The 26,871-nt window shown below is 40.1% G+C and overlaps 1 protein-coding gene across 7 annotated transcripts; it reads right to left on the minus strand.

Moving 5' to 3' along the window:
- Positions 1-294: 294 nt before the first annotated feature.
- On the minus strand, positions 295-25,705 carry kif1ab (kinesin family member 1Ab). 7 transcript variants are annotated; one of them, XM_051400773.1, is made up of 49 exons: positions 25,507-25,705; positions 24,176-24,352; positions 21,482-21,555; positions 21,136-21,315; positions 20,937-21,005; positions 19,935-20,113; positions 19,682-19,793; positions 19,356-19,433; positions 19,129-19,194; positions 19,019-19,036; positions 18,828-18,906; positions 18,657-18,735; positions 18,116-18,258; positions 17,915-17,953; positions 16,659-16,789; positions 16,402-16,481; positions 15,633-15,708; positions 15,474-15,553; positions 15,278-15,384; positions 15,030-15,113; positions 14,687-14,867; positions 14,510-14,582; positions 14,332-14,422; positions 14,076-14,224; positions 13,040-13,218; positions 12,699-12,836; positions 12,468-12,586; positions 12,270-12,355; positions 11,973-12,108; positions 11,613-11,796; positions 11,040-11,130; positions 10,806-10,924; positions 10,660-10,715; positions 10,429-10,537; positions 9,719-9,785; positions 9,467-9,551; positions 9,270-9,375; positions 8,988-9,011; positions 8,720-8,834; positions 8,485-8,618; positions 8,298-8,359; positions 8,057-8,202; positions 7,669-7,857; positions 7,499-7,570; positions 6,702-6,811; positions 5,627-5,746; positions 5,161-5,353; positions 4,949-5,067; positions 295-4,069 (listed from the first exon to the last, which is right to left on the minus strand). In XM_051400773.1, the coding sequence occupies exons 2-49, from the start codon at positions 24,279-24,281 to the stop codon at positions 4,012-4,014; spliced, it is 5,091 nt and encodes a 1,696-aa protein (XP_051256733.1). In that variant the 5' UTR covers positions 24,282-24,352; positions 25,507-25,705; the 3' UTR covers positions 295-4,011. The 7 variants fall into 7 exon arrangements, with proteins under 7 accessions (XP_051256733.1, XP_051256692.1, XP_051256716.1 ...); XM_051400732.1 differs by having other exon boundaries at positions 16,659-16,858; XM_051400756.1 differs by lacking the exon at positions 17,915-17,953 and having other exon boundaries at positions 11,613-11,799.
- Positions 25,706-26,871: the final 1,166 nt, after the last annotated feature.

Genomic DNA, 26,871 nt, shown 5'->3' on the forward strand with positions numbered 1-26,871 from the left:
AATGTTTAATAAGAGTTCAAACTTAATACTGTGGAAAATAGAATTCTACAGTTATTATTTATATTGGAGAAATGTAACCAACCAACCTGTCTTATATTTCTATAACTATTTTCCTATTGGTGTCAAGGTGAGTCATTGTGACAATACAATAACAAGTAAAACAACAACAGAACAAAACAACAGAGCTGCAAACATCTACTCATCAATCTACCGTTACATTGAGGTTTCAAGTGAATCAACTGTACATGCTGTGTAATGTATAAAGGCAACAATAAGACACATCACACTAAGATGTTGCATAAGTTTCAACACTCATTTATTTATTCGCCTTATTTTGTTTCTTGACAACTTTTGTTACGTGTCCACAAACATGAGAAAGAACTCCAGAACACTCAAAAGATAAACGTGAGCACTGAGATTAAGACTTCATCACAGGCTGGGACCTGTGTCTGCTTCTGTCAAGCAGCTCAGAGCAAGAGAGCAGACCTGGGATCATTTACCCGGTCCACAGTGACCACCTCACCCACACTGAGCTGAAATGTGCAAAACTGATCTCTGATCAGCGCTCTTTACTCTGGGGTGACACTTGACGAAGCAGCAGGCCAGTTATTCTTATTCATCATGGTATACAGAGGAAGAGAGAGTTAATATCATCTGTGTGATGAGACCCAACACAGAAAATCTCCATTTATATACAAGACAGAGCCAAGAGGAAGGTTTCCAGTTAGTCATTACAAGGATCATGAATGACAATACTTTACAAGCAGCACTTCAGGAGGGGGGAAAGCTGTTGTCATTAGCAAGCGGTAAGGCAGGAGAGAGGGACAGAGTACAGCAGAAGATAAGAGGACCTGCATGCTTTCGATCCAGCTATGACAGTTAAAAAGCAGCCAAATATAAAATAATCAACTAATTTACCTTTCAACAATTATCGGCCAGTGCACTAAAACTCTCTCACAAAGTGTTTTTTTTATTTTTTTCAAACATGATACCTGTGAACTATTAGGGTTAGAAGCACTGCAAGTTATCTGCCAGTCGGAAACTTAAAATAAATAAATGCAATTTGGTTCAGTGTTGTTAGTGGTTTGATTGCTGAAGCAAAAATAGCAAAGTTTCAGAATCTAATCTTCTCCACCCGTCAGGACAGGGCTGTTATATGTTTTAAACACAAACCAGGCTTTTCCATACATTCTTAAAACATAATCATACGAAATCATAGTAAATAAAGATGCTTTGTGCATGAGTGCAATATATTTTAAGGACATAATCCATCTTTCAATTTTTACAAATATTCTGTTCCAGCAGACAACATAGAGGATATATCTATTAGCATTTTACAAAACAGTTTATTATACCTAGATGACCCAAAAATGACCATAAATAAATAATGTAATGCCATTGATTTATTATGCTAACAAATAATTTTAAAAATAAAAGAAGGCACAAGTAACAACACATCTAAATGACCAGCTTTGTGGTAGTCAGATTTTGAACAATTGTTTAAGTATTAGGCTGCATTGCCTAACAGGTTGGTTGGCCTGTGGCATGCAGAGTCCTGAATACGTTTACTGATTGTAAGTCAGGTTTGATAAAAAACTGAAAACAACCAGTCAGACAAGAAACAAGAGAATAAATCAGGAAAGACGAAATGGTTGGCTGACCACGTCTTTGATAGAGATTTACAAAAGAAGAGGGTATGACAACAAATACAGATAATATCCCTTTAAATGCAAATCATACAGTACAATACAAATTCCAACCAACATTTGGGGTCATCTTGGTATAGTGCAAAATAACATACAGCAAGTAAAAGCAACTAGAAACCATCCCTGGACATAAAAGTCATAATAACACCAAGCTAATCATACTGTACTGGTTTCTGACACAAGCATCAGGCTGTCAAATATCTAGCAGCTACAGTACAAAAGCTGAGAGGGGGATTGCTTTTAAATGTGACATTTACAGTCAATGATAATGAGATTTACGCCGTACCGTACTGTTATAGGTTATACCAACATACTATATAGCATCATTGATAATATTCACTCTCCAAAACATCGACATAGATCATCAATATAAAAAAAGACCCCTAGCATCTACTTTTACTCTACATAAAAGCTAAATCTTGGACACATATAACTAACTTTTAGTGTTGATGTCAAAGACGGTGATGAAGGAGGGAGAGAAGAAAACAAGGTGAAGAAAGGGAGGCACTATCTGGTGCATGGACAACGCTCTTGCCCACTCAAAGCAACTGCCTTCAACAGATTTCAGGTCCATGGTCAATTACAACTTTCCATTCAGCTACTAGACAATAGTAAACTTATTTTTAACGTAGCAACTCTGCTGGCCCATCACAGACAGAATAAGTGCTTATTTAATTAAAGTAAAACTATCCACATACTGTACAGTTGTCCTCTTGGGAGTATTCATCATGTAAAACATCTTAGGTTAATTTGGGTATAAATGATTAGTTTAAAGATAAAGTTCAACGTTTTGGGAAATACGCTGATTCGCTTTCTTGCCATAAGTTACATGTGGAGGTTATGCATAAAACCAATGTTCCCTGAGGGAGGGAAACTCGGCACAACCCATCAGTGTGAAGACTGCAACCTTGCAAAGATATAACACACTGGTTTGCACCAAAGTCACGGTTAGCTTAGCATAGCATAAACACTGGAAAAACCTGGTAAACAGCTAGCCTGGCTCTAATACAATAAATACTCAGCTGTAGAGGTGATGGTAGACGGATTTTGTTACATTTAGACTGAGCCAAGCCAGCTGTTTACCCGTTTCCAGTATTTATGCTAAGCTAAGCTAACCGGCTGCTTGCCGTAGCTTCATATTCACCATAGAGACCGTTGACAATCGTCTCATCTAACTCCTGGCAAGAAAGTGAATACGTGTATTTGCCAAAATGATTCAAAACAGTCTCTTTAGTATCGTAAATGTCTGCTAACACAACTGCACAGTGGACGATGGTTTGAACCAATTAAAGCAAGAAAATAATGCTTTGGTTAAAGCAAACTGAGTAAATGATGCAATACATTAACTCAATAAAGACAATAAAGTGCCATGCAACAAAACTGGTCAGTGGTCCTGTCACAGATAAATATCAGTGCAGAGAACCTACAATAGCAACAATAAATAACATTATTCTTTATGTTTATACGTACAAGGTTATTGTAAAAAATTAAATAAAAGAAGCACATACTGAAAACAAGGCAAGGACATAAGTCTCCTGATAAAATAATTATTTTGTCTAATCAACAAACTCAGTTTTCATGGACCCAGTTAAAAAAAGCGACACAGGAACAACAACTTACCCTTTTGTCCTAACAAATCCCTCATGCTACTTCAATGTTAAAACGACAGTTTGCTTTCTGAAACCTCTGCAGTAAAACAAATACTCTATGCTGTAGAGCACCAAGCCTATCCAAACTGAGGTAATGTACAGTATATGATGGGTGCTTGTGGAGCTATCATCCCTGCACTTACACAGAGAAACATCTAGTTTGATGTTTTCTTTTTTCCCCCTCACCTGATGGCGTTATTTTGAAATACATGAATGGCTGATTTAAAACTGGGGACTTATTTTCAGTTATTATGAATGAAGGAGGGACTGACCACGTACTAACTTTCTACAGGGAACTGGTAGCCTTACAGATGACAGAGTTCTACATGAAAACTAATCAGAACTAGTCCCAATGCCCAGCAGAGGTAAGTTAATTAACAGGTTTGGGTGGTTAGTTTGCCTTATGTTTCTTCTAAAGGGAGCACACCATGCAGGGTTTTGAGGTGGCGACTGCAGAAAACAGAGACAGCTTTTCTTGGGTTGAGCGATCGAGTGATGTTTGGGACTGGGAGAGTCGTCATATACAAGGTTATTTAAATGGTTGTATGTGTTTGTTCATATGGTCTATGTTCATTAGAGGAAGATGATGAGTGGAGCTTTTAGATTGTATTGTTTTGTTCGTTTGTTTGTTGTTTTCCACCAGGCTGGTTCACCTCTCACATCCTCTGAGCAGGCGGGGCCGACTGGATCGACTTTCTCCGGGAGAGCTTTGACCTGAGGAGAGGAGATCAAAGAAACAGGGAGTTAGAGGAAGGAATAGGAACTATTTGAAGAGTAGTTGTGGTTGTGCTTTATTGTGTGAGTCCTGAAATTTCTTAATCATTTCCCAGGAAGTTTCTAGAAAATAACTAAATAATTTGGCAGTAATTATAGAGACAAGAGACAAAATGTTCTGAGACAGTTATTTAAGTTTACTTCATAGTGTTGATTTAATAAGAAGTTGTTAACTTTCCTGAAAAGAATCTTAATGAGGAAGATAACTGAGATTCATTAAAGATATATTAATGTTCTACATATTTACTACATATATTTTACTCTGAGGGATCACCACATACTATTGTTTAACAAAATAATGATTTAGGTTTTACTGTACTGACATTTTTCACCTCTTCAGGCCTAAAATCAAATGAAACAATATAATAAGCACTCTTTGGTTAAGGTGCTCAGAACTCACAGGTCAGAGGTAGAGTGTGTGTCGCACAAAAATACACTACTGTCCAAAGTGGTGATACGTAAGATATTGACGGTATACAGAAAATTAAAGACTGGATCTCTGACAGATTGTATTTTAATTTTTTTATGATATGATGATATACAGATCTGGATACCGATCAATAAACTTGTATACCATTGGAACTTTCTGAATACAGTTCCTTTTTGACCTGTTTATCTCCATTTTCCAGGTAATAAGTACCAAATTACATATTCCTATCCAGGAATCTTTCTAATGATTCACAGTTATTTTCTCTGTTTCTATCTAGTTATATTGTGAAATAGTTACGTTAGATAAATGGGTTAATCTGTGTTGCTAATAGCTGTTTTTACCAGTTGTCTGTGGTCTGATTTTCCCTCTATAGTTTCTCCATCACTCACCTGATGGTGCCAGCTAACAGAGGGTTAAAAGCGTACAGCCAGTCGTGCATCTCTTTGTCATTGGTGGCCTGCAGCAGTATCCCACGATGCTCAGTGCACACAGCAAACGTGTTGGGAGTCTGGAGACATGAAATAAAGAAATAAGTTCATTCAGGTTCAGTGGGTTACTATTTATTTATCAGTTTTACTATTGAAGTGAAGCTTGGACGTACCCGCAGTAAGGTCTGTTTATCTTCGCTGTATTCCACCTTTGCTGACGACAGATTGATGACAGCTCTCTCCACGCTGTCCCTCTCGCTGCGGTACAGGTAGACGTAGGGCCGGCGCACCACCACGTAACGCTTCACCCAGCCGCTGGTGTGGGGCTCCAGGAAGTGCAGGTAGCCTTTCTTTGAAACAATGGGGCTGCATACAAAGAAAGAAATACTAATGTTAAATGATAAAACTTGACCACAACCTTTGGTAAATGACGCTTGTTGCCCAAATGAGAACAGATGAGTTTGCAGTTTACAAATAAAATGTTGATTCTATCCACAGTGACTCAGGATCAAGTGTGTGTGTGTGTGTGTGTTTTGTGTGTGTGTGTGTGTGTGTGTGTGTGTGTGTGTGTGTGTGTGTGTGTGTGTGTGCATGTGTGTGTAGTTGTGTTTGTGTGTGTGTGTGTGTCTGTGTTCTGACCTGACTCGAATCTCCTGTATGTCAGGAACAAAGGTGCATCCTCTGAGAGCTTTCTTTCTGTCCACTGGACTGTACGGGTCCAGATCCGGTGTGGAAGCTCCTGAACTGGGTTCAGTGTGTCTACACAACATAAACAACGTGTTCATAATGTCACAAAAGGCACTGTGTCTCGGCCTGTTCATCTGACTAACTCTTTTTCTTAATTCATCACAAAAAACAAATGTTAAATTCTCATTTTCATTGTCTTTAATCGAGTATTTTTATTTTATGCTACTACTTCCATTACATTCATTTGATACCTGTAGTTACTATTTACTTTGCAGATTTTCCATACAAAACATAACTAACCTTTAAAATATGATATTAAAATTCAGCAATAATAATCCAATAGTATGTTATACACAATAATAAAACTCTCTGAAAGGAGCTATTTTGCACAAAGAGTACTTCAAGTACATTTTGCTGATCATACTTCTATAATTTTTCTTAAAGCAGCAACAAGTAACTTTCATTTTGTGTTGATTCTGGCGGCCCCTGTGGACAAAAGCAGTTGTGTTTACACTGCCAATCCAACTGAATCTGACGTGGCAATTAAGAACAACAATATAGAAAGGAATAGGTTTGAATTGAGAATGTTGTATAACCAATTAAAAACTCCTTTAACTACATTTAAGTATATTTTTTGAATACTTATTCCACCACTGCCAATTCTCATATAAATAATCATTTCATACCAATCAAGAATGGATATAAAATGCATATTTGAACATTTGACACCCTACTTTTCTTATAAAAATTTGACAGAGGGACCAACAACAATCGAAGAAATTGTTTAGGAAAATTTAGGAAAATTTAAGCGAAGCTGCAGTGCACAGCAAAGCAAGAACCATCTACTGTATCACCAAAGATGACACTGTAATCCAAAGGTCAAATTATCACTTGATCATAAATTATTCAAAATGTTCTTGAAACACAACATATACTTTATTTATCTTCTCAGGAACAGTAGACGGAAGTATCTAAAACCTGAAAGGCCGTTACGCTGTATAAGCTGATACTGCATGTAGTTACATACCTAATGTCATAATGTCCCTCGACCAGTGAGGGGCAGGTAGAGGACGGAGTGAGCGTGCTCAGTCCGGACGAGGAGGAGTCTCTCATTAGCGACGCAGACATCTCAGAAAGCTAAAACACACACAATCACACACACAAACACATTCACAACAAACCATGCATGGAGAAGCACACACACACAAGACAAGAGGGACAAATACAAATACAGACAAAACAAACCGGCAAACAATTAAGCACATACAACACAGACATGCATTCAGAAAACAATTCAATCAGACAATTTGTCATTTTCTAGCAATGTACTGCAGAACCATCTCTGTACCACTGTAATAATAATCCTCATTATCTAAGAGCCCCTCACTGATTAACATGTTAAAGAGGACATGCAGGAGTAACATCGGGTTAGTGGAAGCCTCGCAGAGTCTAAAGAGGAGGGACAGTGAGGGATGAAGCTGGGTAAAGGAGGAGGGGAAACTAAATTATTTTAAAAGGTATGATATACGGACACATACAGTAGACATGAGTCAATATTATCTCTCATCCAGCTGGTTCAAACAAAGTCTAAGAATTGTTTGTGAATAATATCTAACTCAGGTCTACTGAGTGGTTAAGACATAAAATGAGATAAAGGAGAAAGAAATCTTCAAAAGAAGAATCTGAGCTGGGAAAATTATAATAAAACGAATAATGGATGAATGCAGCGGGCAGAGAGTGGCTGAAGTGCGGGGCTTAAATATTTAGCGGTAAAGGTTCAGAAGGATTAACGGGCCGGGTTAGAGGGCCTAGGCTGGGGCTCACCTTGCTCTCACTGGCACTGCTGCTCACCTGGCTGTACTCCCTGTTGAAGGTGTGCATCAGCAGACGCAGACACTGGAAAGAAGAAAGTGAAAGAGTTTTTTTTTAAAAAAAACAATAAAAAAAATAAGCTGAGACGAGTATTCTTGAGGCCTTTAGAGACCAGCAGTCACCTTGGCAGCCAGCTCTCTCTGCCTCTGGTTGGGGCTGTCTGGTGCAGGGCTGCTGCCGGGACTGTGGCTGAGGACAGGACTCTTTGCAAAATCGCTGATGTCGCTGCTCTTGTAGAGTGCATCCTGTCCTGCCTGCAAAGTCGCCTCCAGCTTCTCCCTCAGCAGCAGATAGTGCCTGGTCTTCTCCACCTGAGAACACCAGCAGCATTTCAATAGGTTGAGCCACAAACACTCTCCTTTGTTGAGATATCAACATAAATTATTTGAGTTTTTTGTCCTTGTTCAAGCAAATGTTGTTTCTATATATGCACTTATTCCAATAAAAGACACTTCCCTAACTTATTTTCCAGTTGCCATCTCTCTTACAAACTTCAGGCTACACACTGACCTCCTGCAGTAAACTGAGTTTCTCCAGCTCCCACTGGTGGTCCAGAATGAGGCTGTCACTGCGAGGCCTCCACCCAGCCAGGTTCTCCTCTCCTCGGACGTACGCCACAGAGGTGTCTAGCACACGCCTGCGACGGCGCTGCATGCCTGAAGAAGAAGAAGAATAAAAGGTTCTGTGAATATTGTAAATGAAAAATACAAACAAGAGTAGAAATGCTTTGGTTTTTTCTGTTTTTTCTCACCTGGACTACCATTGTCTGCTACATGGCAGAGGGTGACTTCATAGACTCCAGTGACACGGTTACTTAGAAGGAGAGAGGCGAAATTTCAGAATTAAATTTAAAAGAAAAAGTGATTAATTCAACTACAACTACATTTCTTAGATAGAGAGGTTGTGTAATCAGGCTGTATGAATCCATAAATCTGTACCTCTCAGAGGGCCGGAGGCAGCCGGTGCTGAAGAGGTTTCTGATGGAGCGAGAGGCTGGCAGCTTCGCGTCACGGGAATAAAACACCATGCAGAAATCTTTGGTGATCACTGTTGGCTGAGTGCAGTTCTCCATCTAGTTAAAATATATCAGACAGTAACAAATCAGTGTTTTGTTATAATGTGGCACAACTGTTCTTGGTTTAGGTAAAATGAATCACATGTCATCTCCAGTACCTCTAGATAAGCAGAGAGGGTGATGTAGATCTTCTCCCCATAGGGAGTGACTCTGTTCAGAAGCAGAGAGTTGTGCATGGAGCTGTCCCATGCTGCCTCAAATCGGTAGAAAGTTCTGCAGCGCGACATACAAACATGTTATCATTTTATCTGCACGATTTTTAAAGAAGAAAAGTGAATCAACCTGATGAAAAGCCCCAGAGCAAATGGACATTTTGTTATCAGAAGCAATTATTGAAAAGATAAAAAAATGATTGTCAATTTATACCTATGATCAACTCCCAAGGAGACGCTGCCATTAACAAAGGATAAAGAGAAACAGGACACGAGTTAGAAACTTTTAACTGCAGCTGTTAAAAGTTTGAACCCAGCAAATAATACTGATCCATGCAAACTGAAAAATGCATTGAAGCAAAATCATAGTTGACTATAAAAGGTAGGCTTAAGCAATGTCGAGCAGCCGATCTGCCGATATGATACAGGTTTGTTAACGAATTACAACTGTTGTTTAATATCATTCAGTAAATTAAAAATCTATCTAAGGTCATACTTGTCGTTGTGTTTCGGCCAGAAGTATCCAGAAGACAGGATGTTCAGGGAAAGGATGTTAGGGTCTATGATGGTCTCATCTGCCTCCGGTGTGTTTCGGATACGACCTGAAGGCAAACGTGTCACGATGAGAGAAAAAACTGTACTTTTAAAGATTTCTTTCCTCTAAAATTGAACCAACTTGGCCTCATCACTCACCAATAACCAGCTCCTTCACCTCTTTCCACTCAATATCATTTCCTGTTTCATGAGCGATGGTGACCGTGATCCTCCTCTGAATGCCCTGTAGAGTCGAGAGAGAAGATGAGAGGTAAACCAGCTTGTTACGAGTTCCAGTGGTGCTGTTGCAACAAGTTTAGACATCTGGAATGTAACTGATATATGCAATATATAGTAGTAACATATGTAACTGGGACAACATGACAGTAATTGAATGTAACATGCTCAGACCTGATGTAAGAGGAACGTGCCGTGGCAGGGCATCCCTCCTCTGTGGTCAACAACAGCTGGGATGTAGCTACAAACAGGAAAACAATCAACACATTAAAAGGTTAATACTCAAATGTAAAACTGACATGACCTTTGCATTCACTGCTGACACAGAAAGATGTGTTCATATGACCTACTGCAGTGGTTCCTTTCCTATCATTGAGTCAACTGATGAGCCCTGAGTACTTCATGGATATTTCGGTGAGTAGATTATTTCCTGTATATTGCATCAGAGGTGCGTTTTTCCTGATATTTTTAGGAACTTTTAATACAATTCTTTGTCTAATACATATATTTTTTTAACCAATAAACATATATAATAGGCAAATTCAGTGTCTTTTCTCCCAATTGTCCATTGTTCTATTAGCCTTTTGTTTGTTTTGTACTTTTCTAATGCAGGACAAGGTTGTTCAGCAGAGAGTGAAGGTTCTGTGAATAAGAGGGTTTAAATCGTAATTAATTAATTAATTAATTAATTAATTAATTAATAATAATCTAAACTCTAATAATAACAATTTCATTTAGTTTTCCACACAGTAATGAATGAAATGCTGACATATCGGGCTACTGTGAATGTATTTTAAAATAAAGCTTTGGCGACCCCTAGGTTGGGAGCCACAGATTTACTGTGTGCCTTGCTTTGTGGCATTAAAGTGGAAACACAGACTCACTCTCCGTTAGCTTCCAGCTCACAGATCTCAAAGAAGACCATGAGGTCATATTTGGCGTGACAAGGTCCTGCGGTGGAGCGAGTCAGAGTGCTGAGCTTTGTGGCTGGCACTGGAGGAAAGAAGAGAGGACAGATCAATGACAGAGTAAACAATACTGTACTAAATTGAACTGAATTGACGACTAAATATACTACATATTCATAATTAACAACATTAAATGTCACAGCCAACCTGGTTTGGATAAGGGCATCACCCTGGGGAACTGCCTCCTGGAAGGTCTCAGTGGACTAAAAACAAAGAAAACAAACTTGAGGAAACTTTCCTTCTATCTAAAAAATATTAACTCATTAAATTTAAAGGTCAGATTTCTCCCTGACCTGATCAGGTCTTTGCAGAGGGGAGGGAAGGGCTGTTTCTGATAGTGACCAAACACCTCGAAGACGATGGGCTGAGTCTTGATGTACTCCACGAAGGACTTTGTCACCTCCACTGTGATCTAACAGAGGAGAGAGGCAATTCAAATACATAAGTAATAGATAATCTAAGAACATATTTTAAATCAGGTTTAATATTTGTTAATAACAGGTCTGAATTGGCTGTTTGGAGTTTACATTTTGAACATGGTAGAAGCCCAGCGGAGGTCCTCTGCCCGTGTTCTTCAGCGGCTCAGTGGAGAAAGCTTCGTCATGGCGGTGGATGAAGCTGAAAAAAGTGAAGCTGTTATATAGACTGAACTCCCAAACATTTACAATCAGTTAACATTTACTGACATTTACTACTTATTGTTATAAATTAGAAAATGTAGCCAGCCAATTGATTTTACTTTTGTGTAGCAGCTTTAACTGCAAACTGGTTCTTAAGATCATATTTTAGTGCTAAAACAATTAGATATGAGCTTTATTAACAACATATGTAAATTAAGAGGTGTACATGTGCATGCATTGATATACTATTGTTATTCAAAAGTACAAAACTCCAGTTGCAATAATACTTTGACAGATATCAAATGAATGTATTTATTATGGTAAGGTTAAATTAGCATTCATTAGACTGTTCACAGAAGAGAGGATGCTAACAAAGACAAGGATGAAACTGGAAGCATTTACTGAGAATTGTATGTCATATAAAGTACATTAATATTAGACTGACAATGTTATTTAAAGGACTTTGGTGCTTGAACTCACTTGAACTGGCAGAAGATGTCGGCGTACTCGGCCGAGATGCTGGAGGCCTGTAGGACGGTGACTCTGAAGGTGAAGGTGCTGCCGATCTTCAGGTGGGACAGAGCTTTCTCTGGGGAGAGGTCCAGAGGAAGATCCAGACCCAGACCTGAACCCTTCACTGGGCTCGGTGGAGCCTCCTGGCTGGCTACTTAAAACAGGAAAGGAAACACAGAAACACTCATGTATCTGGTGTTTTAGATAATTTTCCTATTAATAATGATGACAAATATGTCATTATGTTCCAGTAAAGGTCCAGCATTTCCATTTCTCATTTAAATTCTGGTTGCTGGAGAGGATTTTCCACTGTGATCTGCACACTACCTGGACAGGTGTTGTTGTTGACTTCATCAGCAGAGATTCCTATATCGGCATTCTGTCCTTCTCCCTCCACGATTCGCAGCTCCTCCTGGGAGGTGTTGGAGTGGGAAAGACCACCAGGACACGACTCAGTCTGGAACTGGAGACAGTAAAACAATCAGCTTAAACTCCATTTAAGATAAGATAAACATTTATTTATTTATTTACACTAAACAACAACCCTAACCCTCATGACTAACATTATATCTGACTTTTATTGGTTGTAGGGGACACCAGTATAAATGTCCTGCTATGAAGTACCTTCTCAAATTGTTTGTCTTCAAAGGAGATCTTGGCAGTGCCTGACTGCCTCACGCCAGAGCCATAATCAGGGGCCTCTTCATCAGCTAAAGTGAGACAGAAGGAGAGGACAAGATGTTTAAAAAGTGTCACTCTCATTTTTAAATACAAAAGAACTCAAAAGAACAGCGACAATGGCACAAGACTAATATTTTGTACCTGAGATGGCCTGCACAGCCACTCTGAGGAAGCCTTTCACCTCTCCTTTCTCACTGACAATGGCCACGCGATGTACCAGGGGCACCGGGTACAGCAGGTTACTCAGGTACACAAAAGCCCTGAGGAGAAGGAGGAAGTGATTTTAGAGTCTATTGTGCAATAAAAGAGCAGGATTTAAATCAATACTGCCTCAGAGGAGACGGACTGGTTGCTGTTTAGTTGCTAACGGACCTGCCGACCAGACGGAACCAGGGGAAGCGGTCGTAGAAGGGGTCGCCTCCGGTCAGAGCGTGGTCACAGTCCTCCACAGCACTGCTGGGGAGCTCTGCAGCACGGTCGTACATTTCTCTCATCAGGTCCAGCCTTTGCCTGCAGGGGGAAGTATAAGAGAAACTGACTAAGGGCCTGCCTATCAGTAGTTTATGTGCTGGATCAAAATGGTATGTAAGAGACAGCCTAAATAAAAGACAATAAAAAACACATATTAAAGTAGATTAGAGGCACTATGTTTATGTGTGTGTGTGGTGATGTGGTCTCCAAAATTTCCAATCTTTATAACAAATCCGCTGTACCTGAGTTTCTCCAGAGTCCAGTAATGTGTGGCTCCGTTCTTTTGATCTTGGACTTCAACGGCTACGATAGTTCGGGGGAAAGGTCGTCTCTCCCTCTCTTTGGCCACACAGGGGGGCAGCAGGTCGGGGGGCAGGGGGGAGTAGAGAGTGTCTGTCAACAGGACGAACTGGAACTGCACCTGTGGGTTGATATAAGACATAAAACGTTAGAGACTGCTTGTTTATATCATTGCATCATATCTGCAGTGGATGATAGAGAGAAGAAAGAAGGTCTGATATGGTCACATTTGTGTTCATTAAACAGTAACATGTTAACAAGTGAAGCAGATTAAAGTCAGACACTAATACTGTATTGAATATTAATATTAAATACAGTATTAATAACCTACAGTTGCACAAAATCAGAAGTATTTCTTGGCTTCAATATTTGGCATAAAATTAAGAATTCGATCTTTTTGTAATACAACATGCAGCTCGGAGGGCTGGCTGAAATCAAAAACAGGATGAGACATGACGCAGTAAGGTTTCATTTTGGCCTAAATAAAGTCAAAATTATGCTTCGTCATATCACCTTTGGCTGGACTTTACATTCAATATGAAGCACTGTGAATTATATTGTGATGACTCACTAGAACACAATCAATGTTTTTTGAGAGACCCACACTGACACACTGAAATTAAATTAACTTTGCTCAATGGCCACTGACAGACACTTTCCAATCTGCACTCTGTCTCCTGTCTAGACTGAAGAGCAAACTCTTCATGCACCAGCATCACATTAAAATGATGCTAAATTTGCACTCTGACTTTAGATTATGATTATTTTCAAAAATAAAATATTATGATTTTAAAGAGGGATTCACCAAGACAACAACAACAGATAGATAGAAAGACATTTACACTAAAAACTGTTGTTGTTATTTAGAGAAATCTGATTTATGTTTACCTAAACTAAATAAATGTATATAAATGCTGACATAAAACACATCATATATCATAGTGCTGACTAAGGTCGGTGTGTTAAAGTAACAAACACCTTTTTCTTCAGCTCCACACTGATAGCATTGGCCTCTTTGAGGAAGATGGCGTTGCCCCACAGCAGATCCCTGAGAGAGGTGAACTGGTAGAAACGCCACTTTCTGAACGCCCACAGAGCCAACTCGGTCTCACGCGCCGTCCATGGCACTGGAGGACATGACACATGATACTTGAGTACATTTTGACCAAATAAAAGCCCAGATTCAGAGATTACTTTTTGATAAGTCTGTAACAGTTGAAAGTGACAGTACCACCTTCCTCTTCAGGCTCCTCTTCCTCTTCGGGAGACTCCAAGTACCGAGAGTCTACTTGTTTCTGAAGAGCTTCCAGTTTGCTCTCGTAGTCCTGAAAGAAAACATGAGATCCAAAATCAAAATGAGGGTGTTTGACCATAACTGTTAAATTACTGTATCAAACAGAGCTTGCACTCACCAGCCTCTGCTGTTCTAGCAGGTTACTGGCTTCTTCTCTTTCTTTGCGGTACTGATCTTCAAGCTCCTGAAGCCTGAAAGGGATTCAAATGTTAACAAAGTTATATAACTAAACCTAAGTAAATGATAATGCGGTGATCACATTCATCATCATCAATTTAATGTCTTCTCCACACACCTCTGCTCCATCTCCTGCTTCATGTCGATGCCTTGTTTCTCCAGCAGCTCTCTCTGAGCGAAGGCCCAGTCGACGGGTTCGACCGGCGTCTCGGCGCACGGCGTCCTCTCTCGCTCCAGACGAGCCTGCTCTGGGTCATTGAAGCGAAACACGTGGCTCTTTCCCATGATGATACGGTTCCCTAAAAAGTGCAGATGAATTTATTTATTACAGATTAGACCTTTGTTATTATATGTTCATGTTTTATGTAACGATTGTTTGTCTCTTCCTCCTGATATATTTCTCTGTTTACTCCCAAGATACAGTCGCTGTTTCATTTTTTAATCTGAAGCTTCACACGTACCAGACCGCAGAACAATTGGAGAGGTCACTCTCTTCCCGTTGACATACGTCTCTGAGCCCTCACATGGCTCCAGGATGACACATCCTGTTCAAGAAGATTATATAACTATTATAACAAAGTATTCAGCACATAAACAAATGACTGCCTTTTTCTATTTTCAATATGCACTTACATTTAACATTGTGATTTAACATCACAACATTGATTTAATGCTGTTATTTTTATGCCACAGAGAGAACAACCCTTACCTTCTCCCTGAGGGCCTGTGGTGCTGCTGAAGGTGCAGTGTTCATCTTTGATAAAATGGCCGCTGAGAACAATGTCTTGGCGAGTCTTGGCATTTTCACGGCCAACCCTGAGGGAAGACAAGATAATCCACTTGAGACAAATTCCCAGAAACAGCATCTGGATTAAATCTCAAATATATATATAAAAAAACCTTACTTGGTGGTGCCATCTTTAATGTAGTACAGCAGACACTCTGACATCAGTGGATCTTCGTTCAGGTTCACCAGATGAGGGGTCTGAAATGTAATTTGGTGTTTGTGTGAGTTTAGACAGTAAATATATCGATTTATTGTGCCACACTGACAAATATCTTACCTTTTTTGGGGAGAAGACGCCCACAGTGCCTCCATCTTCTCTCATGGCGACACCCATCTCAGCGAGCAGGGCCTCTCTACAGGAAGCAACCTCACGGTTAGCGTCAGCTACCTTATATCACCTCTACCATTAGTTAACCTTTTAACTCCCAGTGTTCATCCCACAAGATATGAGGACTATGTAAATCATTCTTGGACTGCTACTTCTTTTGAAACATGAATTTAAAATTAGACTGTGGTCATGTACAGCGCATTCTTGAAGAAGGGCAAACGATGAGAATGCTAGTACGCGGATGTTTAGCATTTGTTAATTAGCACAACAGAAAGTACAGCTGTGGCTGATATGAATTTCAATATGATTTGTTTTGCAGGTATTTGGTCAGGAACCAAAGTACAGGACAAAGTCAAAAGATCACTAAAGTATTTAGGATTCATCCTCTAGGGACCATGAATGTTTGTACAACATTTCATGGAAATCTATCCAATAGATGTTGAGATATTTCAGTCTGGACCAAGTGGTGCACCAACATTTCCATCTCTAGAGCTAAAAATATGATGTATTCCTACTTTCAAAATTGTCTAACAATCCAACAACATCACATATCCATTAACCAACCAACTTCATGTCCATGTTCATCTCAGGTGGACTACCCCTAAAGGCAAGTGGGTGTTAAAAAGTTAAACGTACCGCAAATTTCTTATTTATATAGGAGGATAATCTGATTGAATGTTACAAAACCATGAATCATGCATGAATATGTTTGACGCACCTATCCATACGGATGGCCTCAGTACGTCGCAGCTTCTCCTCCCATGTCTCATTGAGCTCTGCGATGATTTTCTCAGTTTCCTGTTGGCAGAAAGACAGATATGTAAGTTACACCCACTGGAAGTGGAATGATTTATCAAGAGCCTTTACACCACATTTATTAGATTTTTTTTATTCCCACTCACCTTTTTTTTCACATATCTAACCTCCCATTTCCCAACTCTACACCAAGAACAATTTCACCATCATGCTCCATACCTTGAGCCTCTCGATGGCCTCCTCACTGGCCGGGCTGAAGATGCGGTCGTGGAGGTTGCTGATGGACCCGGCACGACTGGACAGGGCCGAGAGCGAGGGGGAGGGACTCATTCCTGTCATGGCATTGGACACTGTGGAGAGATCACCCCTTTGATTGACAGCCTGGCGATTATTCACAAAGTTCTTGTAATCGCACAGGTCTGCCAGAGAGAGAGGCGTTGCATGGAAGTGAGCAAGGAAGGCAGGAAGGAAGGAAGGAAAGAAGGAAGGAAGGACGGAAGGTAGGAGCAGACGCCGGGTAATTCAGGAGAGACATCGGGGATTGAGAGGAACACGCGGAGAAACATAAAAAAGGAAAAAAAATGGGGGAACAACGGGGAGGAGTACAAAAAAAAGAAGAGAAAGCTCAAATAATGGATCAAAGAAGCAGAGGTCCTTTGCTTACCAAAGCCATCGCAGACAGAGAGAAAAGGCAACTCAAACTGATAGAGCACAAAATGCCAAATTTGTAGTTGACACTGAACTACACATGGACACACTCGACAAGCTCGCAAGCATGAGAATGTTATGAAAAAGAAAATATAAAAATATATACATCACTATAATGCATAAACATCTAATACAGCCTCTGTTTTTTTCTGTTTTTTCATGTGTTGCATGTCCTAATGTCTTTGAACTGTTCAGCACAGCCTTTGGTAGCGATGCAGGCCTCTAAGCACCTGACTTATAGCTTCAGTTAGCTCCACACACAGAGAACCAGGGTGCAAAGAAAATAGTTTCCCAGCAATCTAAAATGGCATCCTCCCAGTCAGTCCTTTCTTCCTTGACCACTAATCGTAAAAAGAAAAGCACGCTTTGACTCTGTCTGCTTTATATTCTTAATGAACCGCCATATGATCACGGTGCAAAGCCTTTTCAATGAAAAAGAAAATCCTACCCAATTCAAAATTGTGTTATGAGGATGAAAGTATTAAGAGGCTGGACTATGCAGATTAAACAAGCACATATTACCATGGAAACCAGAACTAATGGAGGAGGCCATTTTGCTGAATTCCTGAGAGTAACTTAATACAGCAACAACCTTATAGATTATTTTCTTGCTCTAATGCATCATGTAGGGTTTAAATATCTTTTTCTTTATTTATGTCCGACTCCACAAATTGGGAATGATAGTTTGGTCTCTGGTGTGGTGAGGAGGAAGGCCGGGATTTATTTCTATTAGTTGCAAAGCGCAGGCTTGCTCGAGTTATACACACATTTCAAACCAGTGATGACGGGGCCGGTGCAGCGATACGCTGATAGAACAGAGGAGAGAAGAGAATGAGTGTGAGAGACACCCACACTCCAAGTTAAATTGTCATCCTCTGTTAATTAAACTGCACACAAGGTTTGAATTCAGGTTTGTGTGTGTGTGCCTATGTGTGTGCTAGAGTTGTGTTTCCCTGTGCGACACTCACTCTCTATGATGTCTCCCAGTCCTTGTGCGTACAGCAGGTCTCTGAGGCGAGCCACCTCATCTTTCAGCTCACGCACCAGACGGTTGTTGGGATCCTCGTTAATCACAGCGTTACAGCGGATCTGTTTGGCACGATCAGCATATCTGAAGAAACAAAGGTCATTGAGGTTAAGAATCCGTTGCACTACGCAGAATGATTCCTCAGGCTGAATTACAATGACCAACTAAAGACAATATGGGCAAACTAAAATGAGAGGGATGCTACTGAGCATTAGCTCAGCAAAACTCACGAGAGAAATTATCATGCATGCATTTGTTAAGACACAAACACTTTAAACCACAAACAATGTGACACTACTGAGCTAAAAGAAACCATTTTCCTCATATAATATGCAAAAGTGTGGAGCAAAATGCTCCAAAATCTAATCTGCGGGTTGAACCTGTGGTGTAAGTGTGACATTATCTTTAAAAAGCTATTCCCTGGGGGAAAAAAACCTGATTTAATGATCTTTGAAAAGAGCCTTCATTGACATTGTCCTCACCGGAGGGTGCTGAGGGTCTCATCATAGTTAATATCAGCAGGGCTCAGGGCAGCCACCATGGCTGTACGAGAGTTTCCTCCTAAAAGACACAGAAGTGAGACAATGCATGAATTAATACTGAAAATGATTTTATTGTGGTAAAAGCTAAGGATTATTATTATCTGTGCATACCCAAGTTTTCCCTCAGTAGCCAAGTCAGAACTGAATCTCTGTAGGGGATGAAACTCTCCACCTTCTTCTTTTTCTTGTTCTGCAGAGAAAATAAACACAATCTCTTCTCTAAACATGTCGGAAAAATATTTTTTAAGTATTGTATATATTCTATTGGCTGTTTCAAATGTGTGGTAGTTGGTATTACTGACCTTGTTTGGTGCCGAGTCCTGATAGTTGGAAGAGAAATGCCAACATTTGTTATTTATAACATAACATAAAAATTGTAACAGCATATCTTTGTGTCGTGTAAAAAACATACCACTTCAGCAAGAGCTGAGATAACCTTCCCCAGTGTCGTTAGAGATTTGTTGATGTTTGCTCCTTCCTGCAAAGATAAAAAAATTAAATATTTCTTATTAAGAATTTATCCATCTATTCACGAGCACATTTTATATTTGAAATACCTCTTTCAAACAATCTTAATGTGTTTCTATTTCCTCTGTGTGCAGAAATACGATAAATACGACCTTAAAGGCTTCTTCTCACCTTCAGTCTGGTTCCTTTAGCTCCGGTTGAGTCGGCTCTCTCGCTGCCAGCGAGGTCCACCAGACTGATCTTGCTGACCTACAACGACACAAAATACACGTGGTTACATGTGGTTATCATTCAATACAACAAGACATTCATCAGACACTCAGGCCATAAAAGATAATAAATGCATCTCTTCTAAGGCCGCAGTGGTGAACAAGGCTGAGAATAAGAAAACTATTCCTCTTATTAATTTGTTTGTCTGAGAGGCAGAAAATCATCATCCTCCAGTCATGCAGCGTGATTTCTAAGGCAGGACTTTGAGCTGAGCCTGTTGTCAGAACCTTTTCAGATGTGTTTTCCGACTCCATGTCTTGTCTCTTCTGTGTGAATATGATGTTGAAGACGGCGTGGGAGCGGCTGCTGGTCTCGTTCATGTTGGTTGCAGCCACAGTCCTTAAAGAAAGAAAAAAAATGCTGCGTTAGGTGCATATTGCTGACTCATTATCTGCTCCATCCATCTTTTGTTACTACAACTGATTAATTTATTCATGCATCAAAAACCTATCTCAGGGAGTCCAGTCTCAGTCTCGTTACCTGGCCTTGTTTCCAGAGTCCATCAGGTCCTGGATGTCGTTGTATGACGTGACGGCGAGCTTGGACAGATCTTCGACGTAGGGTCCCATCAGAGGGTGCTCTCTGACACGAAGGTTTCCTTTGTTCTTGGGATTCAGCAGGTCGCGCACGCGCTCACAGTAGATCTCCATATAACTCACCTGCAGGAGGCAAGTTATTAAATCATAAGCTGGTTATCATGGTTATCGTTACTACTTGGTAGCTCTTGGGGCAATAAAAGGTTATAAATGAAGTGAATTAGTGTTATGACTATCTAACAGAAATATTTGTTATGCTTCCTTTAAATTATCTGAAAAACTACAATTTATGCCCGAGAGCATCACAACTTAATTCATCAAGTAGACTTTTGATATTCATAGTTTTATATGTCCACGTTTGTACAGGACATTGTGAATAGAGTAGAGTTGTTCCGATACCGATACCAATGTTGGAAATGCCTCCTATACTGTCTAAAATGCAAGGTTGTGTATCTGTGATAACGCTAACTGTGCACCAATCCGATACCATATTACTTATTAACCCTGAAACTGGACCCTGCAACTTCCCAGCAGCGCCGTGTTCGCCATTTTTCAGGATAGCGAAGTCATGACGTGGCCTACCCTGGCTTTGATTTGCTTACCCTAATAATTCTCCCCCCAACACAACCTAACCAATCTAACCAACCCAAACCAACGAAAGCAACAAGTACTAGCCAATCAGAGGCAGTGTAGGGCAGGTCATATAAGCTTTAAGAGCAGTGAAGAAGAGTTGATTTCCAGCAGTGTAACATTAGCCATAACTAGCTAAATGTCAGCAGTGTGATTGTCAAACTAGGTAAAAAATTATATATATATATATATATATATATATATATATATTTTTTTTTTTTTTTAATGCACTTGTATCGGATCGTTAAATGGTATCACCCGTTACACAAAGTTCAGGTATGGGAACATCTTTAAAGTAGAGTTGGACATCACTCACCTCCACAGAGTAAGACATGCTGTTCTCATTATTGCTGTCACTGATCTTGGTGAAAAGGTCTTCACACAGCTAAAAACACATAAAACAGATAGTTGTTGTGGTCAAAGTTGCACGTGAAAAAGATATTTGCTTTGTCAGTAGGAATATTCACATTTAGATTTTGTTTTTAATTATAGGTCAGAAATGTATTCTGTATTACCAAAGGTATAATTCCTTGCTGGTCTTGCTCCTGTCGCCCCATCATGGTGTAGCTTTTGCCCGCTCCTGTCTGGCCGTATGCAAATATACACACATTGTAGCCTTCAAAGGCATGAAGCAGCATCTCTTCCCCGATGTCCTTGTACACCTGCATCTGCGACGCATAGTTGATGTCCTCGGGCTGCAAGACAGAGAGACAATAAAGAATTAGAGATGGAAAGACAAACATTTGGTGCTAAAAGCAAACACGTTTCTTTCTCTATTAAGTTAAATAACATTATTATTATTAATAACTTGTTTTAGAGCAAATTTCTGATCTCACTAGTTAGCGATGCAGTGAAACTCACCGTGGTGTGTGACCAGTAAGAATAGTCAAAGTTGAAACTCTTATTTTCTTTCGGCTGTTTGGGGTTCAGGATCGCTAAAATAGAGGAAAATAGATCAGTTAGAGACATCAGAAACTAAGTCACTCTTATAACCTGCATATTCTTTTTTCCCTGCAGTCTATTTACAGTCAGTTCTACATACAAACTACAGGATGCAAACTGGGAAAACATTATGGTAAATGGACTGTACTTGTATAGCGCCTTGATAATCTTCCAACCACTCAAAGTGATTTTACACAACAGGCCACATTCACACACATTCATACGGTGATGGCAAAGGCTCATCACAAACGTAAACGATCCATTAATTCACATTCACACATCGGGAGCAATTTGAGGTTCAGTATCTTGCTCAAGGACACTTCAACACACAACGGGAGGAGCCGGGGATCGAACCGCCAACCTTTTGATTGGTGGGCGACCCGCTCTACCACCACAGTTGCCCCTGATGACTCAGCATCTTTCAATGCAAAACATTCTTGCACCTTTATCATGTCATAACACACACACACACACACACACACACACATATATCTCATTACTAAACATTTTCCATCATGATCAATTCAGTCCAGTTGTGTCAGAGACAGAAGTGCAGTTTTGAGAACAGGTGACACAAACAAATTTGCCAAATTTATGCTCCAGAAGGAGTTGTGTTCTCAAAACTCTTAATACAAAATCACATACTGGTGCCTAAAAGAAAATACTGTAACATTGTCTCCTCGTTGGGAACAAGACTGAGAACATTGTGAGCAGACTCTTTGAAACCTGCATTCAGTGTCTACACTTGTGTTAAATGTCTTGCAAACCAAGTTTTCTATTTGATCATTGTGTGAAAAGAACCAGAAATCCTGAAGAGAAAAGTGACAGCTTTCGGATGGAGGGAAACTCTTATGTGCTTATTTCTAAAGAAATTAATAAAAAATATCCACTAAAGCATGTAAATAGATGGACCACCCAGCATATAATCTGGCTTTAATGTGATTGTACCGTCCGAGGTTCAATTTCAGGCTGTTTGTTTGTTGCATGTCGTTCCCCCCTCTCTACTTTCCACCTTCAATAATGACAAAAAATCCTTAGAAAATATATAATACATAATCAGTAATGTAATACTTTTTTATTTAATAAAAACATGCCCTGCTCAGTTTAGTTGTACATTAGTAGAATAGTGTACCTCTACATTCTGCTTTCTCAACTGGTGGGGTAAAAAAACAAATCTATGTTAAAAGTTATCTGATGTCTTACTTTTATTTAGACTGAAAAGCTTCTACAAATGTCTGTTAAAGGAAACATGTTTTATAGGTTATGCAGTGATGTTATCTTATTCATATAATTAAGAATCAGCAGTTGTGATGTTCATCCTCAGTTTAGTATTAGAGATTGCAGGAATAAAAATATGTGTATTGTAATTTTTTTTTTAAAAAAGGTCATGATGACATGTGTTTACTAGACTATTTGAAAAATATATTTGCTTGGTTTGAATTTTGTAAAAGTGGGTCATGACTAAATGACCGTGGGAAAATGTGGGTCTAAAGGTGAGATCATAAAGTGTCAAAAGCTCATCAACAGACAGACGTTGATGTTGACAGATGCAGCCGTCTTAAATACACCGCTCATTATTTTTAAAGAATATTAATATTAGAATAATATTAGAATATTATATGAAACAAGAACTGAGCAGGAGCAGAGGCTCTTCAAAACTGACTACCACTGAATCGCCCCCTGTGGACAAGTTCAACACAGCAGCAGCAACGTCCTGCTGAAATACGCACCCAGCCAGAAACAACACAGTATGCATCCATCTATTAGCTACATCCACTTATCCTCGCGGGGATCAGCGTGACCATAACGCAGACAAATATAAGAAGACAACAGCTGGAAACTGTGAGCATTCAGAGTCAATGAAGTTAATGAGTTGAAACAATGCAAGTTTTAGCTCTAATGAGGTCATTAAAAACACCGACAGGCACAACAAGCTGACACACACACACACACACACACAGTTGCATCAGCTGACCCCACGTCTGGGCTCAACCAGAACAAGGAGGTCTTTTTGGTCCCTGCAGCTCGTATGATGAGAGAGTAGAGCTGCGACGGTCACTACATCCTACACACACACACACACACACACACACACACACACATACATAGAGACAGGCTTTGGGCCTGACTGAAGCTTTTGTTTCCTTCTCTAGCTTCCAAGATGCCTCCCTGCCCACTCTCTTGTTACTGGAGGGCAAAGCTGCCTGCAACGCAAATAACTGTAATTAAACGTGGCTAAATGTAGGTCACAGGAATAAGATCAAAATAGAAGCAATGTCGCTACATTTCTGGGTTCACACTCTAAAGTCGTGAGTTAAAGATACATGACCTTAAAACTGCTCAATTAGACTGTTACATATGAACATGTTGTGATTCAGGTCAGCAGACTGGACAATTACCTGACTAAGAGACTCTGAAGAATGTGTCAATACTCTGAAATTATGGCCATTTTCCACAAGTTTCTGACATTTTAGAGAACAAATAATGAATCAGCAGTCTTACTGAAACTCAGATTTAAGGTGAGCACAAAGGGCACTGGGGGTTCAATGGTGACTCCACATCCATCACAGTTCTGCAGTCAGGTCAAATACTCCAAATCGGATTTATACTCACTTGTGGTGTTTCCTGACATCTGAATGATGCACTTGCTGTCCTTCCCCATCTCTCTGGAGTTGAAGGGTCGGACTCTCACCGCCACCTTGACCGAAGCCCCCGCCATGTTGCAGGTGGGTGTTTGGGTGAGCAGAAGAGCTGAAGATCTGTGTGGCTACACAGACACACACCTGGAACCTGCACAGATAGATGATGATAGAGATTTAATACCAACGCAAGTGAATACAGACTAACCTGTCAGCTGGAAAACAGCCTAAAAATATAGAATTAAAAACAATACTCTGAATCATCCGTGTCCTGTTGTTTGTATTATAATTAAATACTGAGGACAGAGCCTTGTTAGCCTCACCAAACAGCTAAGACTATGACACATCCTCCATTTTCAGGCCCTGAATCAGTCAGCATCAGACGCACACAGCACAGCAAAACATGCTGACTAAATGGCTGGATCATTATTTGGCAGGAAGATCAACAGCATCCCTGCTATTCCACAATAAAATGGCTGCTTATTCTTCGGGCATCAACCCCTGGACTCATCTATCAGGGCTGAAAGGCCTTGTTATGAAACTGTGTCCCCCCGTCACAGAAGAAAATAACACACATTCATGTCTGGAATTAACTGTGGTGTTTTTCAGATCATCTTGACAGTAATTTCTCTTACTCTTGTTTTTCATTAAAACCTTTAAAAGGTTTTTTGTTTTTTTTTATCTGTGTTGACGATCAGATAAATTCTAAGGGTTTATATTTCAACACAGCGCGGCGCACATCCATCTTCCCAGCCTCCATCGGTGGAAAAATACAATTCCTCCTGAACAATCTTTGCAAGACACTATCTGAAGAGGAAAAATGCGACGAGGTCACAAATTCTAATAACATTATTGAATACATTCACGGTACAGATGAGATATATGTCTGAGCTGTGTAAATATTGTCTCCTCCATCTTGCTGTGCCTGCCGCACCTCAAAGACAGGCCGCGTAAACACAAACGGCACAGACTCCAAATCATCCACCACTGCGTCAGAAAGGAGGTCAGCACACATTAACAGGGCTGAAATTACATTTACAGGCTCCATGGGCCTAATTTGTATATCCATTTGATTCTGGGAGCCGATGGTGTGATTGTTTTTAAAAGCCCGATTCAAGTATTATTATTTTTTTAAAGACAATTGTTGACAGCGGCGGAATCTAACACCACACATCCTGACGCAGCGTCATTATTAAAAAGCCTCACACGTCCAAAAGGCCTCGAAATCACCAACAACACACACCTACTGCCCTCGCCGAGGCGTGACACCCATCAGTAGCGATGCTGTGCCGTGAAAAATCTTACCTCAGCAACTCACACTCGACGGCCGCGGAGGGTGAATCCTCTGCCCATTCAAAACAGCGCCAGTATCCTCCAGTCCCTCCTTCTTCAATCTCCTCAGCAGCCTGTGGTGATTTTTTTTTTCTATGTCTTTTTCTCTGTCTTTGGTCAGCCTACAGCATCCCTTTCCTTAGCGCATCCATACATGGAGAATCCGCCGGGGAGTGAGAGAGAGATTCAGCTTCAGCAGCAGCGCTGGGTGGGCTGGAGTGCTGAACGCAGCGGTGCGTCAATTAGAAACGAGAGTGGGGAGAAAGGAGGAGGGAGGGAGGGAGGGAGGAGCGAGGCCCAGATGGATAAACAGGAGGATGGGTGCGGGATGCTCCAGCGGCCTAGTCTGTCCGTCAGTCAGTCTGAGAAGAGGGGGGAAAATGGCGGCGCTGCTGTGCCAGGGATGCTGGGAGGCGGCGATGACATCAGCATCATCATCATCAGCAGCCATGAGGCAGAGCGATGCAGCACCGGGACATCAGTGGGGGAGGAGAGGGAGGGAGAGGCCCAGGGATGGACCATAACAGGCTGTAGAGAGGAAATATGGGTGAGGATTGTGTGGAGCCCAAGCTTGTCTTCTTATCTTGGTTACCATAAACATAAAAGAACATAATAGTGTTTATATTTCTTATGTATATCTTTGTTTAGAAAAATGTTCACAGTCTAAGTATTGGTAAATGGCTAACTGTCTGCATGTATTATATTAGAAAAACTTACATATTCTATTGAGGGAAAACACGAGTTATTAAAATAAAAAATACGGGGTCCTTTTATTAATTATCTTGAACACACAGATGTGGAAACTTTACTGGGTCAACAGAGTGAATTTGATGCTTTATGGTGACTGATTAGATACAGTTGGACATTGGTTATTAGAATTTATGGTTTTTGTATTTTTATTATTTATATGTATTTGTTTATTTTCTTATGTTTTATTCAGTTACCTTAATTATTTTAATTTCAAAGTCTTTTGTATATTTGTATGTTGACATACAATCCTTGTTTATGTTTCTTGGAAAACAAATAGGGGTGAAAATAGGAGACTAGAGGTTTAGAGAGACTCCAACGGACACGATAAGATGGAGAAAAAAGACCTTAAACCACCATCACACAGTCAGATCAGCTGCAATTTGATTTTCTTAAGGCAATGTGGCAAACCCTTTCTTGAAGAGTCGCTAAACCTAGAGGGGTAACACTTGATTTGGATAGTCCATCTACAGATATTAAGTATTTGTAACGTTTCAAAAGTAAAAGATATCTCTTGCGTCCAGCAGAAAAACTTTACAAACGAACACATTTTGCACGTTCATACATTCTGATTAAGCGTAGATGTCTTTT

Source organism: Dicentrarchus labrax, unplaced genomic scaffold (genome assembly GCF_905237075.1).
Source record: "Dicentrarchus labrax unplaced genomic scaffold, dlabrax2021, whole genome shotgun sequence".
In the NCBI taxonomy this organism is placed as follows: Eukaryota; Metazoa; Chordata; class Actinopteri; family Moronidae; genus Dicentrarchus; species Dicentrarchus labrax.